Source organism: Rissa tridactyla, chromosome 3, assembly GCF_028500815.1.
Source record: "Rissa tridactyla isolate bRisTri1 chromosome 3, bRisTri1.patW.cur.20221130, whole genome shotgun sequence".
Taxonomy (NCBI): Eukaryota; Metazoa; Chordata; class Aves; order Charadriiformes; family Laridae; genus Rissa; species Rissa tridactyla.
Window position 1 is genome coordinate 47,157,321 of NC_071468.1, and position 12,229 is coordinate 47,169,549.

Genomic DNA, 12,229 nt, shown 5'->3' on the forward strand with positions numbered 1-12,229 from the left:
TCAGAACAAGTCATTGCAGCTCCCCTCCTAGTACATGAGGGGAAAGCAGTCCCCGGCAGGCCAAAATTCATATCTTTTTAAAGACGTGTAAAATAAACCAGATGGGGTATGATCTAAAGGAACCCATTCTTTGCCAGTGACCATCACCCCAGGAAACAGGTTCAGAGGTGCTCACCCTCAGACCAACCCTTTCCACGTCCACACGTGTGCTACTTTTGTGCACACCTGCAGGCAGCCAGTGGCGGAAATGAGAACAAAGCTGCATTAAACCTGGGAACGATGCTCGTAGGAGAGATGTGGTGGGTAAGCAGTTAAGCACCAGCGATGAGCAGCTGCTGGCCTCCTCAATACAAGACGTTTGTTGAACATCACTCTGTCAGCCCAAAATAGGCACCCCGTGCCCTCCCCACACAGTGGTGGCTGCAGAATTTCATTTATACACAATCCACAACGGCTCATAAAACATTCAGAGGACCATCTGAAAGCACTCTTGTGAAATGTTCAAATTATACACCAAAATGCAGATGCGAGCAAGGAGAGCTGCATACAAAGCTATTTGTTCTTAAAGCTGCAGCTGCCCCGTTTCCCCACTGGAGCCAAATCCTCTTCCTCTCTCAAGGCCCACACAAAACACCGCTCTCCCTTTCCAAAGGCCACCTGGGGCATTTCACACTTTCACCTCAGGGAATTCTGACAGTCTTTTGCAAATACTAAACGTGCCCTCATTTGCTTTTGCCTTTCTGCCTCTTCTGTGCAGAAGGGAGGACCACATCGCTTGGGATGGGGTTGGATACACTGTGAAGAATTCCTCAGCTTCTGGAAAGGCCCTCTTACCTGCCAGATCCCAGAGTGGTGTGATTCAACTGTTATCATCTCCCCTGCTGTAGGTTGGAGAGCAGCAGAAAGAAAAGGCTGTATAAGCATCACTTAAGGACCTTTTTTACCCTCTAGCATTAGCTCAGCTCCCTCCTCTGCACTACAGCATCAGCTCGTCACAGCAGCTCTACTGCATCCTGCTTACCCTTCGCACTCACTCTTTCTGCCTTCTAAGACACAGTAAGGCCTGTCAGCCTTATATTCAGAAAGCAAATCTGCATTTTGAAAACCTTTCCCCATCTTCCTCTTCTCCCTGCCCACGCTCAGCCTTGCCTTCCCCTAGGACCCAGAGCTTCCCCTCCTTTCCCCTACCCCAAAATGTTTAAGTCATTCCCATTTCTCCATAAGAAGACTAATGCTCCACCAAAGTCCCTACTGAACTGCTGGGAAAAGGGAACGAAAATGGAAACAGAGTAGGGCAAGATTTGCTGTTGCTGCAAAGAGGGAATGTGGACAGGCAGGGAAACTGAAATGAAAACCCCAGAGCTTGCTCTTCTTGCTTCCTCCAGAGGGGAGACAAGTGTTGTTACCCCTCCATATGGAAGCACTGCTTCAACAGCTGTAAAGGACTTTGCAAGCAAGTCACTGTATGGGCTGTGCCTGCTGCTGGAAGAGCTGATCCCCATCTCATTTTCAAAAGGGGCCATTTGTTGTTTCTGGCATTGACATGGTTTTCTTATGATGAAAGTTACCCCTGTTGCTACTGGCCAGTCCTATTAGTTTGTTCACTGTCCCCCATTCTCAGTCTCCTTACTCCTCCTGTAATCTCAAATCCATCTCTTTGCCAAATCCCCATGCAAAGTGGTGGTATTTGCTCCTTCCCTATTCCTGCTGTCGCTGCAATACTCGCTTTTCCAGGAGTGAGCTTACTGCCCCTGTGGCATATTCTTTCCTGCTTCTCATCTTCCTAGATAAAAATCTACTTTCAGCCATAATTGACTCCTACATGTATTCCTGGGCGCCTCTTCACCATCTTTGACTCACTCCTCAAGCCCTCCCATCTTCCTTTTCTGACTTCCTTTGATGCAAGATATCTTGTGGATTTTTTAATAGATATCGTCCACATTTTCTTTTCTCAAATCCCCGGTTTTGTTCAGGTCTAAGAAGCTCCTCATCTAGTTGCTTCACTCCCCGATGGCTATCCCATTGTGGGTTTTTTTTTCCCCTCTTCTTTATAGCCATCCTCATCCCTGCTGATCTTCTTGCCAAGTTTTCACTCTCAGTTTTCCCCTCAATATGTACATGCACTCCAAGTGTTGGAGTCCCATCCTGGAGTCTTGTCTCTCTAGCAATTACTCCATGTCACAACATCTTTCATTCACTGAACAAAACAGCTAGCCACTGTCAGGAGTGCCTTCCTTTCTTCTCCATCTTAGATCGTCTCCAAAGCTCCACAGTTTCACCCATGCTGCTCTCACCACAGCTCAAACAGGCTTGTAGTCAAAGCCCCAGGGCCACTAATTCTTTTGCACTTGGACTTCCTGCCTTAGATAATCAACCAACATGTCCTCGAGACAGCTCATCTTCCTTTAGCTCTGTGACCATCCCCAACACAGGCTGTCTCTTCAGGCTGTCTCCTGGAGAAACTGCCTCAGCTTGCCTTGACTTTTGGTGGGCACAACCCAATTGCAAACAGAGTCCCCTGGGTAACCACACCTGTATGTGCGGATTCAGCCATTGCTTCTGCAATAGTAGCTTGTGCTTCTGCTTCTTTGCTCCAAAGCTCCTCCCGTCTAAAGTCTTTGCTAGTATCTGACATCTCTGCTTGCATATCTGTCAGTTCTGATTTTATTACGCTGCATTTGAGAGCATCTCCCTCCCCTTCAGCTAACCCCTTACTATTTCCTTTTTTGGTTATTGCAGACATCCCTCTCCTCCTGCTGCAGATCTTACTGGCCAGTGAATCTGAACATCAGCCTTTACCTCCAACTCCTTGCAAGGTCTCCTGAGCCAGGCAGTGCCTGCATTTTCCATGCTTTATGAGTAACAGCTCTAAAATGTTACTCATTTTAGAGTAACAATACACCCACCCAGTCAAGTTTTCATCCAAGCCCGCAGTCATCCTTCAACAGTTTTCCTTTTAGCCTCAACATAAGGCAATCCTGCCCTACAGATTGCTGCTGGAAAGCCATTTTCCTAGCCGATCACACTGGTCACATCACTTTTCCTTATTTCTCTCTGATAGCTCTTCTTCTGGAATATATCAGACAGATTCTTTCTCTTCATTTTCAAAGTCTATTTGCCCTATCCACATTTTACTGTGGATCATTCAAAGGCTTGGCATCATTCAAAGGTTAACTCCCACCTCAGATGGAGCCATGATTTCATGCCCATCTGCCCATTTGTTCAGCCTTCAATTGACTCTCTTTAAAGGATATATAATCAGTTCTTACACCACTCCATTACCATTAGGTGATTTAAAAATAGTCATAAAATCTCATAATTTTCTGCTGTCAAACTCTCCCTAAAATCTGTCTTCACCAGAGGATCAACTGGCTAAGAGCTACAGGATATCAGAAATTTACCTTGCTATTCAATATTCTTATTGCTCCTCTGTCTGTCTTTCTCTTGCTCCATGTCTTATACTTGGCCAACAATCTCTGAATATTTATGTCTTTGTGTTACGCTCACAGAAGCCCTAAGATAGAACAGTCCTGGTTTGGGATCAGCACCCTTTTACTCACAAATAATCATTTTGAAAACAGGAAAACTGAGATAGAGGTGCTACTTGAGCAAGATCTTATAATTTGGAAGTGCCCAATATCAAAGCAACATTTAATCATAAGGATGAAAAAGAGCTGCAAGTTGATCAGCCTGGTTTTGCCCCTGTTTTCAGAGCAGCTGTTGTCTAATGCTGTGAGCTGGTTTGGAAGAACTATATTGAAACTGCTTAGCTGTTCCCTATGATACCACCAAAAGCAAAACACAAACAAGCCCCCTAGTAACTGGCCAAATTTTAGCACCATGTCTTTGGAGCTAGAGGTTGGAGTTAGGTCTCTCTTTTTGCCAGAGAGTTCACTCCTGCCTGAGGTAAGGACTTCAACCAACTGTTCCCAGCTGACATTTCACTGGGCAGATGCAGAACTGTTTGGTTCCAAGATGCCAAAGAGAAGGTACTCTGGAGGGAGAGGGAAGAGGAGAGTGCTTGGAGTTGTGCTCCTGACCTCTCCTGCACCAGCCAGGGGCAGCCAGGGACAGCAATCCTGTCTAGTCGCATCCTGCTGACAAGCGTATAAATACTCAGCAGGCACAGAAGGATATTTGAGCAGTGATGTTATTTTTCTGAGCTCCTCTGGTTTCTGGAATTCAGTGTATATCCTCAGCAGGTGAGTACCCTTGAATTTGTTGCAGTATACCTCCTGAGCTCAGGCAGGGCACCCTCCCTGTCTTCAGGCTTCCACAGTAGCACTGTACTGTAGACAGTAGCACAGCTACAAAGCTAAACAGCAAAGAGACAACACTGATTCCAGGAACAGACCCAAAACTCCACCTCTTGTTGCTCAGGTAGAACCAGCAATTATTTATACAGAAGATGTTGGGGAGGGATAGGATGCAGAGAATATTCCTGATATTCCTACCCAATCCAGGTCAGAACACCATTTTTTTTTTTTTTTACTTCAGAAATGGAAGCTAGTGCTGCCAATACACAATTATAATGTTCTGGGCTTTCAATACCTTCATAAGTTGGAGGGTAATTACTTCCTTTTGTTTGCTCAGTATATTTAGCAAAATAACTATAATTCACTAGATTGTTTTCTTTGTTTTGGTATATTGGCATAGTTCTCTCTCTCTCTCTGTTTCCTTTCATAGAAACTGGTGTCATTTTTGCATGCACGTTTTTGGGCAGGGGGTTACATATGAGAAAAAAAAGGCTAATGTTTTCTGACAGAAATTCCACTTGAAGAATCACAGAAAGATAGGGGTTGGAAGGGACCTTCAGAGATCATCTGGCCCAACCCCCCTGCCAAAGCAGGTTCACCTACAGCAGGTTGCACAGGAACGCATCCAGGCGGGTTTGGAATATCTCCAGAGAAGGAGACTCCACACCCTCTCTGGGCAGCCTGTTCCGGCGCTCTGCCACCCTCAAAGTAAAGGAGTTTTTCCTCATGTCTGAGACAGAATTTCCTGTGTTCCAGTTTGTACCCATTGCCCCTTGTCCTGTTGCTGGGCACCACTGAAAACAGTCTGGCCCCATCCTCTTGACACCCACCCTTTAGATATTTATAAGCATTCATGAGACCCCCTCTCAGTCTTCTCTTCTCCAGGCTAAACAGTCCTAGGTCTCTCAGCCTTTCCTCGTAAGGGAAGTACTCCAGTGCCTTGATCATCTTTGCATCTGTCCGCTGGACTCTCTCCAGTAGCTCCCTGTCTTGAACTGGGGAGCCCAGAACTGGACACAGTACTCCAGATGAGGCCTCACCGAGGCAGAGTAGAGAGGGAGGATGACCTCCCTCAACCTGCTGGCCACGCTCTTTTTAATGCACACCAGGAGACCACTGGCCTTCTTGGCCACAAGGCCACATTGCTGGCTCACAGTCAACTTGCTGTCCACTGGGACTCCCAGGACCCTCTCTGCAGAGCTGCTCTCCAGCAGATCAACCCCTAACCTGTACCAGTGCATGGGGTTATTCCTCCCCAGGTGCAGCACCCTACACTTGCCCTTGTTGAATTTCATAAGGTTTCTCTCCGCCCAACTCTCCAGCCTGTCCAGGTCTCTCTGTATGGTGGCACAGCCTTCTGGTGTGTCAGCCACACCCCCCAGTTTTGTACCATCAGCAAACTTGCTGAGGGTGCACTCTGTCCCCTCATCCAGGTCGCCGATGAATATGTTGAACAAGACTGGACCCAGTACTGACCCCTAGGGAGCACTGCTAGTTACAGGCCTCCAACTGGACTCTGTGCCACTGATCACAACCCTCTGAGCTCTGTCGTTCAGCCAGTTCTCAATCCACCTTACCGTCCACTCATCTAACCCACACTTCCTAAGCTTCCCTATGAGGATGCTGTGGGAGACAGTGTCGAATGCCTTGCTGAAGTCAAAGTAGACAATGTCCACTGCTCTCCCCTCATCCACCCAGCCAGTCATGCCATCATAGAAGGCTATCAGATCCCACGCCACCCAGATCCCACAAGCCTCATGTTTAAGATACAGGTGTACCTTAAGCAACAAAACCATTTTGAACTTGGGATTCCAGGTATCACTGATTACAGAAAACTAGGACCCTCTTCCCAAAACGCCTTCAGAGGCAGCACATCCAAAAGCCCATCTGAATGTGTCTTTCCCCTTGCCTTTTCCCTTTGTTTCTGTGCAACCGGATTATTATTTTTAACTATTTCTATTATTTCTCACTGGTCCTGACATTCTGGGTTTGATGTTTACTGCAGTCTGCTAATCTGCTCTCAAGACTCAAGACTCTATCCTGCTATTTTGAGCAGATGGGGTCCACATCTCTTGAGACAGGTAGCGTGCAGCCCTGCCTGATGGCACCCATGAGGACGTTAGGCACAAGGCTCCTTTCAGGAGGAGGCCTGGAACATCCCTCAGTAGGCTACCAGCACTACACTAGAGTATTTTTAACAACAGATTCAAAAACAATTCTTTCTCACAGAGTTATTTTTGAAGCTCTATTTTCATGCTTTTGTTCTGCTCAATACCACTGAAACACGCTGTACAGAAATCACTGACGTAAACATTGACGAAGGAGCAGAGAAGTGGAGGGGGAAGGAAGAGAACTGGGCTGTCATTACTTCTTCCTCCCCCCTATTTTTTTTAAAAGTAGCATCTCCTTACCAAGCTCAGCACAAGCATACATTTTGCTTGTAGAGATTTAGATGTTTTATCACTGCAAACAGGATGCTATGATTTTGTCAATTCAGTTCTCAAACCTTGCTCGAGAGGGGGGAAGGGAGAAGGGATATACATGCAAATCAAATTTTATCCTTTAATGGATTTGCACTCACAGCATGTCCCACAGCACACCATTATAAGCATTTACATTAGACACAGTGATCACATTTCTGAAGCCTTTATCTTCCGCCCATTGAAGTCAGTGGCCATAAGGATTAGATTTCGTATCTTAATGAGAGCTCGGTCCCAACAATACCGTGTCTCTCACTGCCTGTTTTGTCTTGATGAAAATGCATCTTGCTGGCATGGCTTAGTGAGAACACTCCTCCCTTCTCCCTTTCTACCATAACAGCTTTTTAGACAGCTGTGTTGTCCTGTATTATACAGGTATGACTTATTGTCTGTAAAATGGAAAAAACCTGTAATCACTCCAAATTTATTTTAGGCACACTTCAATGGATGTGATGCATTTATGTCTTCATTAATTTTGTGCAGTGGGCAAAAACGTGATGCTTCAAAGGGAAAACAGGAAGAAAAAGAGGACGATGGACACAACACCTTTTCCAAATGTCTAGGTCGAATCTTTATATTCTGAAAACAGAGTGTTGACTGAAAAGTTATTTCAAGCAGTAACATATTTCATGCTTACTCCTTTGTCTTTCCAGTCTTCTGAACGTGACCAGTAGCAACAGCTCCAAAAGGAGATCAGTTATACTGGAACAAAGTTTAAATAGTGTGTGACGAATATTAAGAAAATATTTCTTTGCACTTTAAAAATAAATAAGTAAAAAAAAAATTAAAAATTGTTCAACTGTAGTCAGACAACCATCAGCTACATAAGTTTCTATATTTAGTTCCTTATATTATCTGCCCAGCCTATGGAACAGTCTTCCTGCAGAATGCTGTACCCCTAATTGTATCTGCAAGTGAAAATTTACTGGAGTCCTGCTTACTTTTATTCCTGGTAGTCTAGAAATATTTCCAGTTCACTGGTACTTTGGTTACAAATCCACACATCAATAAGTTTTTCCATAGGAGTATCACATACCGTTAAAACCCAGGACTGGCACAAGGCACAGGCAGTGCTGCAGAGAGCAACTGACAACCCCAGTGAGCAAAGGCACCTGCCCCCCTGCTTATTTTCCCTTTGCCCAGTCGTGAGGAGGTAGTTGTGCTGCTGGACCATATACAGCAAGCACCTAGTGACTGCTAGGACAGTCACTCCTAGCAAGCTCAACTCCCGCATCCAACCCTCAGCCTGTAGCAGAAGCAGGTACAGGTTTTCCCTCCAGCCCAGCTGCACCAGCTTGGCCCTTTCCACTCATCCTCATGGGAGCAGCCCGCAACCTCCCATCCTCAGGATAGCAAAACCTGGTGGTGCCGCCAACCTCACTGAGAAGTCTCCAGGCTTGTTTACACCACTAAAACAAACACCCCCAGCTCGGAAAGCATCATTCCTACTGAAAGATGCCGGATACCTGCACTGCAGAGCTCTAAGTCAGACATTGCTGAGCACTGGGATAGAACAGTGCTGCCTTCTCTCATGCTTCACGGAGGCACTGCAGCATGGCTTCACACTGTGAAGACCCAGCTTTTTCTTCAGGCAGCTGTGCTCTGCGCTTTCAGTCAGAGCAAGACAACCTAGACCATGTAGGTGCGACACTCCCTGCCAACAGCTTAGCTCTTACCTGGGCTTGTGAAGGTCTAAAAGCAGAGTCAAAGCCATTCTGCAGAGAGTCCAGAAAAGGCTGGATTTTGTAGAGGCCATGTGTTGTCTGGCTCGAGCGGAAGGCCACAACATGGAAGTACTTCAGGATCTTCTCAAACCGTGATTGCGTCATGATAAGTGCAATGCTCTTGTTGCTGTAGAAGCCACTGCTCCAGATGCTGAGAACAGACTCACAGTGGTGGATGCTGGTTGATATCATGTAGCCTAAGAAGGCCTTCATTTCCGTCAAGGTGACGTCAATCCAGGCATCGTCACTACCAAATCTCTCCTGATACTTCTTGGCATACATGTTGGTTTGGACCACCATATTCTTTAGTACATTGTCAGGGACAAAGAGCTGAAAAAAGTCCATGGCACTGGCAGTCAGGGGCATTTTTCGTGTTGGACCTAGGACAAAAGCAAGAAGGGAAGATAAGCTCACTCTGGATCATCACAAGGCATGTACGGCACCAGCAATTTAAAGCAGGATTAACTTTCCTAAAGCAGGAAAATAAGGCCAAAGTGATGGCACGTCAGCTAATTCCTTTGAAAGTGTACTCACAATCTGACAGATCTCATCAGGAAACTTCTCCCCTATATTCTCTGTCTTCCTCTTATATATAACGAATGTAACACACACTGAATAGTTTATTCCTCTGCTCTGCACACTCGTTAGTTTGTAACATGAAGGTCTGTGAGGCAGCATGTGTTTAATTTTTCCACTTATACACTATCTGTACCTTTTAGCCTCAGCAGCTGTTTTGGCCTTTTTTCTGGATAGTCTTTTATTTGTCCATGTGCACATCAAAGCAGTGCCCTCCTCAAAACAGCCCAGAAGGAAGGTGTCTGAACCCTCCAGAGAGAGAGTGCATTGACCCCATCCCATCTGACATGATTCCTGGGCACTAGAACCTGATCCCACCTTTCTTTTGCACCTCCAATTCCTGCCCTGTGTTCGTTGTTATTAGCCCTGTGGCTTTCAAATCTGCTTCTGCTCTGCACACAGAGCCATGCAGATCATGTCGACGTGCTTTTGAGTTCTGTGTCTCCGCCACCACATTTGAGCCTTATCCTGCACTCTCACATTAATGTAATAAGCCTTGCAGTCCCATGCTGTCATTGCTCTAGCTTCTCACTGATCTTGCACCTTCTCTTCCAGTTTCAACTATTCCATAAGTAAAGAGCGGGGTGGGGGAGGGAAAGGAGGCTGTAAGGGTTGGCAGCACTATATCAGTGTAACAAGGTTATCCCGTCAGGCACCAGATTACATTAAACCGAATTAGGAACATTGAGCCTGCAATACCAGGGACTCAGACACCAGCCTTTACAGCCACCTCCCCTCTAATCCCTTCCATAAACTAATTAAGCTCCATTTTCAAGGTAGTGTTTTTCATGCTCCCACTCCGTGGTAGTGCTTTAGTCACCAGGTAAGGGCTATGGAGACAGGGACATTCTCCGCTCTGCTATGGAAGCGGTGTGAATGAATACACCTGAGAGGGGGGACAGCATGGACAAACCCAATGGACAGGGCAGCGCTTAAGAGCAGTTCTACATCCCTGTGCAAAAGACACTGTCATGATTGTAACCCTAAACTAAGAGTTGGATCCGATAAATACTGTGACTTAGTTTAACAGCCTTGTGACTGTCTGAAAAACACTCCTCCTGATCAAAAGCAGGAGACATGCAGCTTCTCATTCGCAGTTCTGCCTAACAAGAGCAAGTCTTCTTTGCACTACATGGCTGCGTGGATCTCAGCATCAGCTCTCTCAGCTGAATCAGAGCACAAGATTTGCCATTCTGTGATCTGGCTCTGCAAAGACCCCCTAATATATTGGTCAGGTCGTATTGTCCATTAGCCCCCTTTCTCACCTAACATTCTAAATTACAGCAACAAACATAGTTTGCAGAAGTTTTGCATGAAACTTTACTACAAGGAACTACACCAATACTGTGGTTGGACTTGCTCTTAAGTCTTAATGCTTGTGTACATTCTGGTGAAGGTATTAGAAGGACAGCAAAAACAGCACCAAGGCATTGAAACAGTGAACCTTCAGATTGAAAAAAACGCCAAAAATGCAAACAAAAGTGGATTTTTTTCCAAGTGCAGTAGGGAAAGAAACTTATATTTAAAGATTACGTTCCAATTTTAATTTGTGAGATTGAGAAACTAGAAGTGAAACAGTTCAGTTGAAAGCACATCCCTCTATATAGCAAGACCAGAGTGAAGAACCCCACACAAACCATGTTCTGGCAAGGACAGAGCAGAAAAATTCAGCTTAAATGATAAAAGGTTTTCATTATCAAGTGAAAACTATGGGGCTAAAATAGATACACTTACTTAACCTTAACTGCTATTGCAATAATAAAGTCTCTTAACAAAGAGTTCTCTTCTTCTGATCCGGAGATTTATATTCTGCTAGCACCTAGTAGACTGTTATAGCTGACATAAAATGCTCTACAACTGATTCTGTATGAATGACTTACAGCACATCACTTCCTCCTTCTACACAACTTGATTAAGTTTTGACATTCTACAGTAGATATGGCTTTCTGATAATGACACACTGCACAGAGTGTATTCCTAGTTGTATAGGAAGTCTTGAGTAGCTATTGAATATAGCTCCAGTGCCCAGGAAACCTTCCAGGAAGAGCACAGAGGTAGTTTTTAAAGTCTTGCCTTTAGAAGCAGAAGTTCGGTGTGGGGTAACATTTTAAATCTTGCCTACAGCAACCAAAATGCATCCATAAAGTATTAAGTCTTATAAAGTGGAAATATGTCAGTCTTGAGACAGGTAGATACGGACAATAGGCTTGGACTCCATCTTTAGGAAGTCAAGAGCAGGCAGAAGCACAAAAAGGTAGTCTTGTATGTAATTAAGTTTTCAGTAGCTGCACAAGTTTACCTTGAAAAGTGATTATGGAAAACTGTCAGGTACCCTGGATAGGACAGACGTTTCTTATCCAGCAGTCCTGCTCCAGCCGCACAGAATCCCCTATCTGCTCTCCTTCTTGAAATAAATACGCAAGATTTGTATCCTATTCACCATGCAGAACCCACACAGCTCTAAAAAAGTGAGCTGAATCACTTTCTGACTCAAACGTCAACATAATTGTTGACTAAATATAATTCTGAAAGCCCCTGTATAATCTTATTGTCTTAAAAAACAGCCTTTATTGGCAAAGCGAGTACAATTGATTCATAATTTACTGATATGCAATAAAACAAGAGTGACATTGAATTTCTGTAGGAAGAGAACTGAATTTTTAACTTGAATTGGGTTTTGCATAGTTAACGACTAGTCTAAAATGATTTAAATATGACTTTCTATCTAAGTACATAAATACATCCCATATATAAGCATATCTATTCCCATATATAAGCATACATATATGCAACCTAAATAGTGAATTCACACTTTTTAAGGATTTTTACATTGACTTAAATGGCATTTACCCAGAAAATACTGATATGAAAAGAGTTCAGTGTTCCATACATGCACCATTTACCTTTCAAAGCTTTACTCAGTCAAATAAAATAGCAGCTTTGCCTAGTCTTCCATTCTCAGAATGAATATACAATTATGACTGTAAAATTCAGATTTTTCTCTCTCCTCTGCCCTAAATTGTGCACATGGAGAATATGCTTTGAGCAGCCTGGTCTAGTGGGAGGTGTCCCTGCCCATGGCAGGGGGGTTGGAACTAGGTGATCTTTAAGGTCCCTTCCAACCCAAACCATTCTATGATTCTACATTTATTTATGTATGTGGGTTTTTTTGCTTTAAAAAACAGTCAGGCTG

The 12,229-nt window shown here is 44.5% G+C and overlaps 1 protein-coding gene across 2 annotated transcripts in view; it reads right to left on the reverse strand.

Annotated features, from left to right (window-relative positions):
* The window catches only part of PGBD5 (piggyBac transposable element derived 5), a 75,647-nt gene that overhangs the window by 35,628 nt on the left and 27,790 nt on the right, over positions 1–12,229 (reverse strand). For both annotated transcript variants that reach the window (XM_054196835.1, XM_054196836.1), the window contains exon 2: positions 8,413–8,840. In XM_054196835.1, the coding sequence (XP_054052810.1) occupies positions 8,413–8,840 (428 nt within the window). The remainder of the gene's footprint in view (positions 1–8,412; positions 8,841–12,229) is intronic.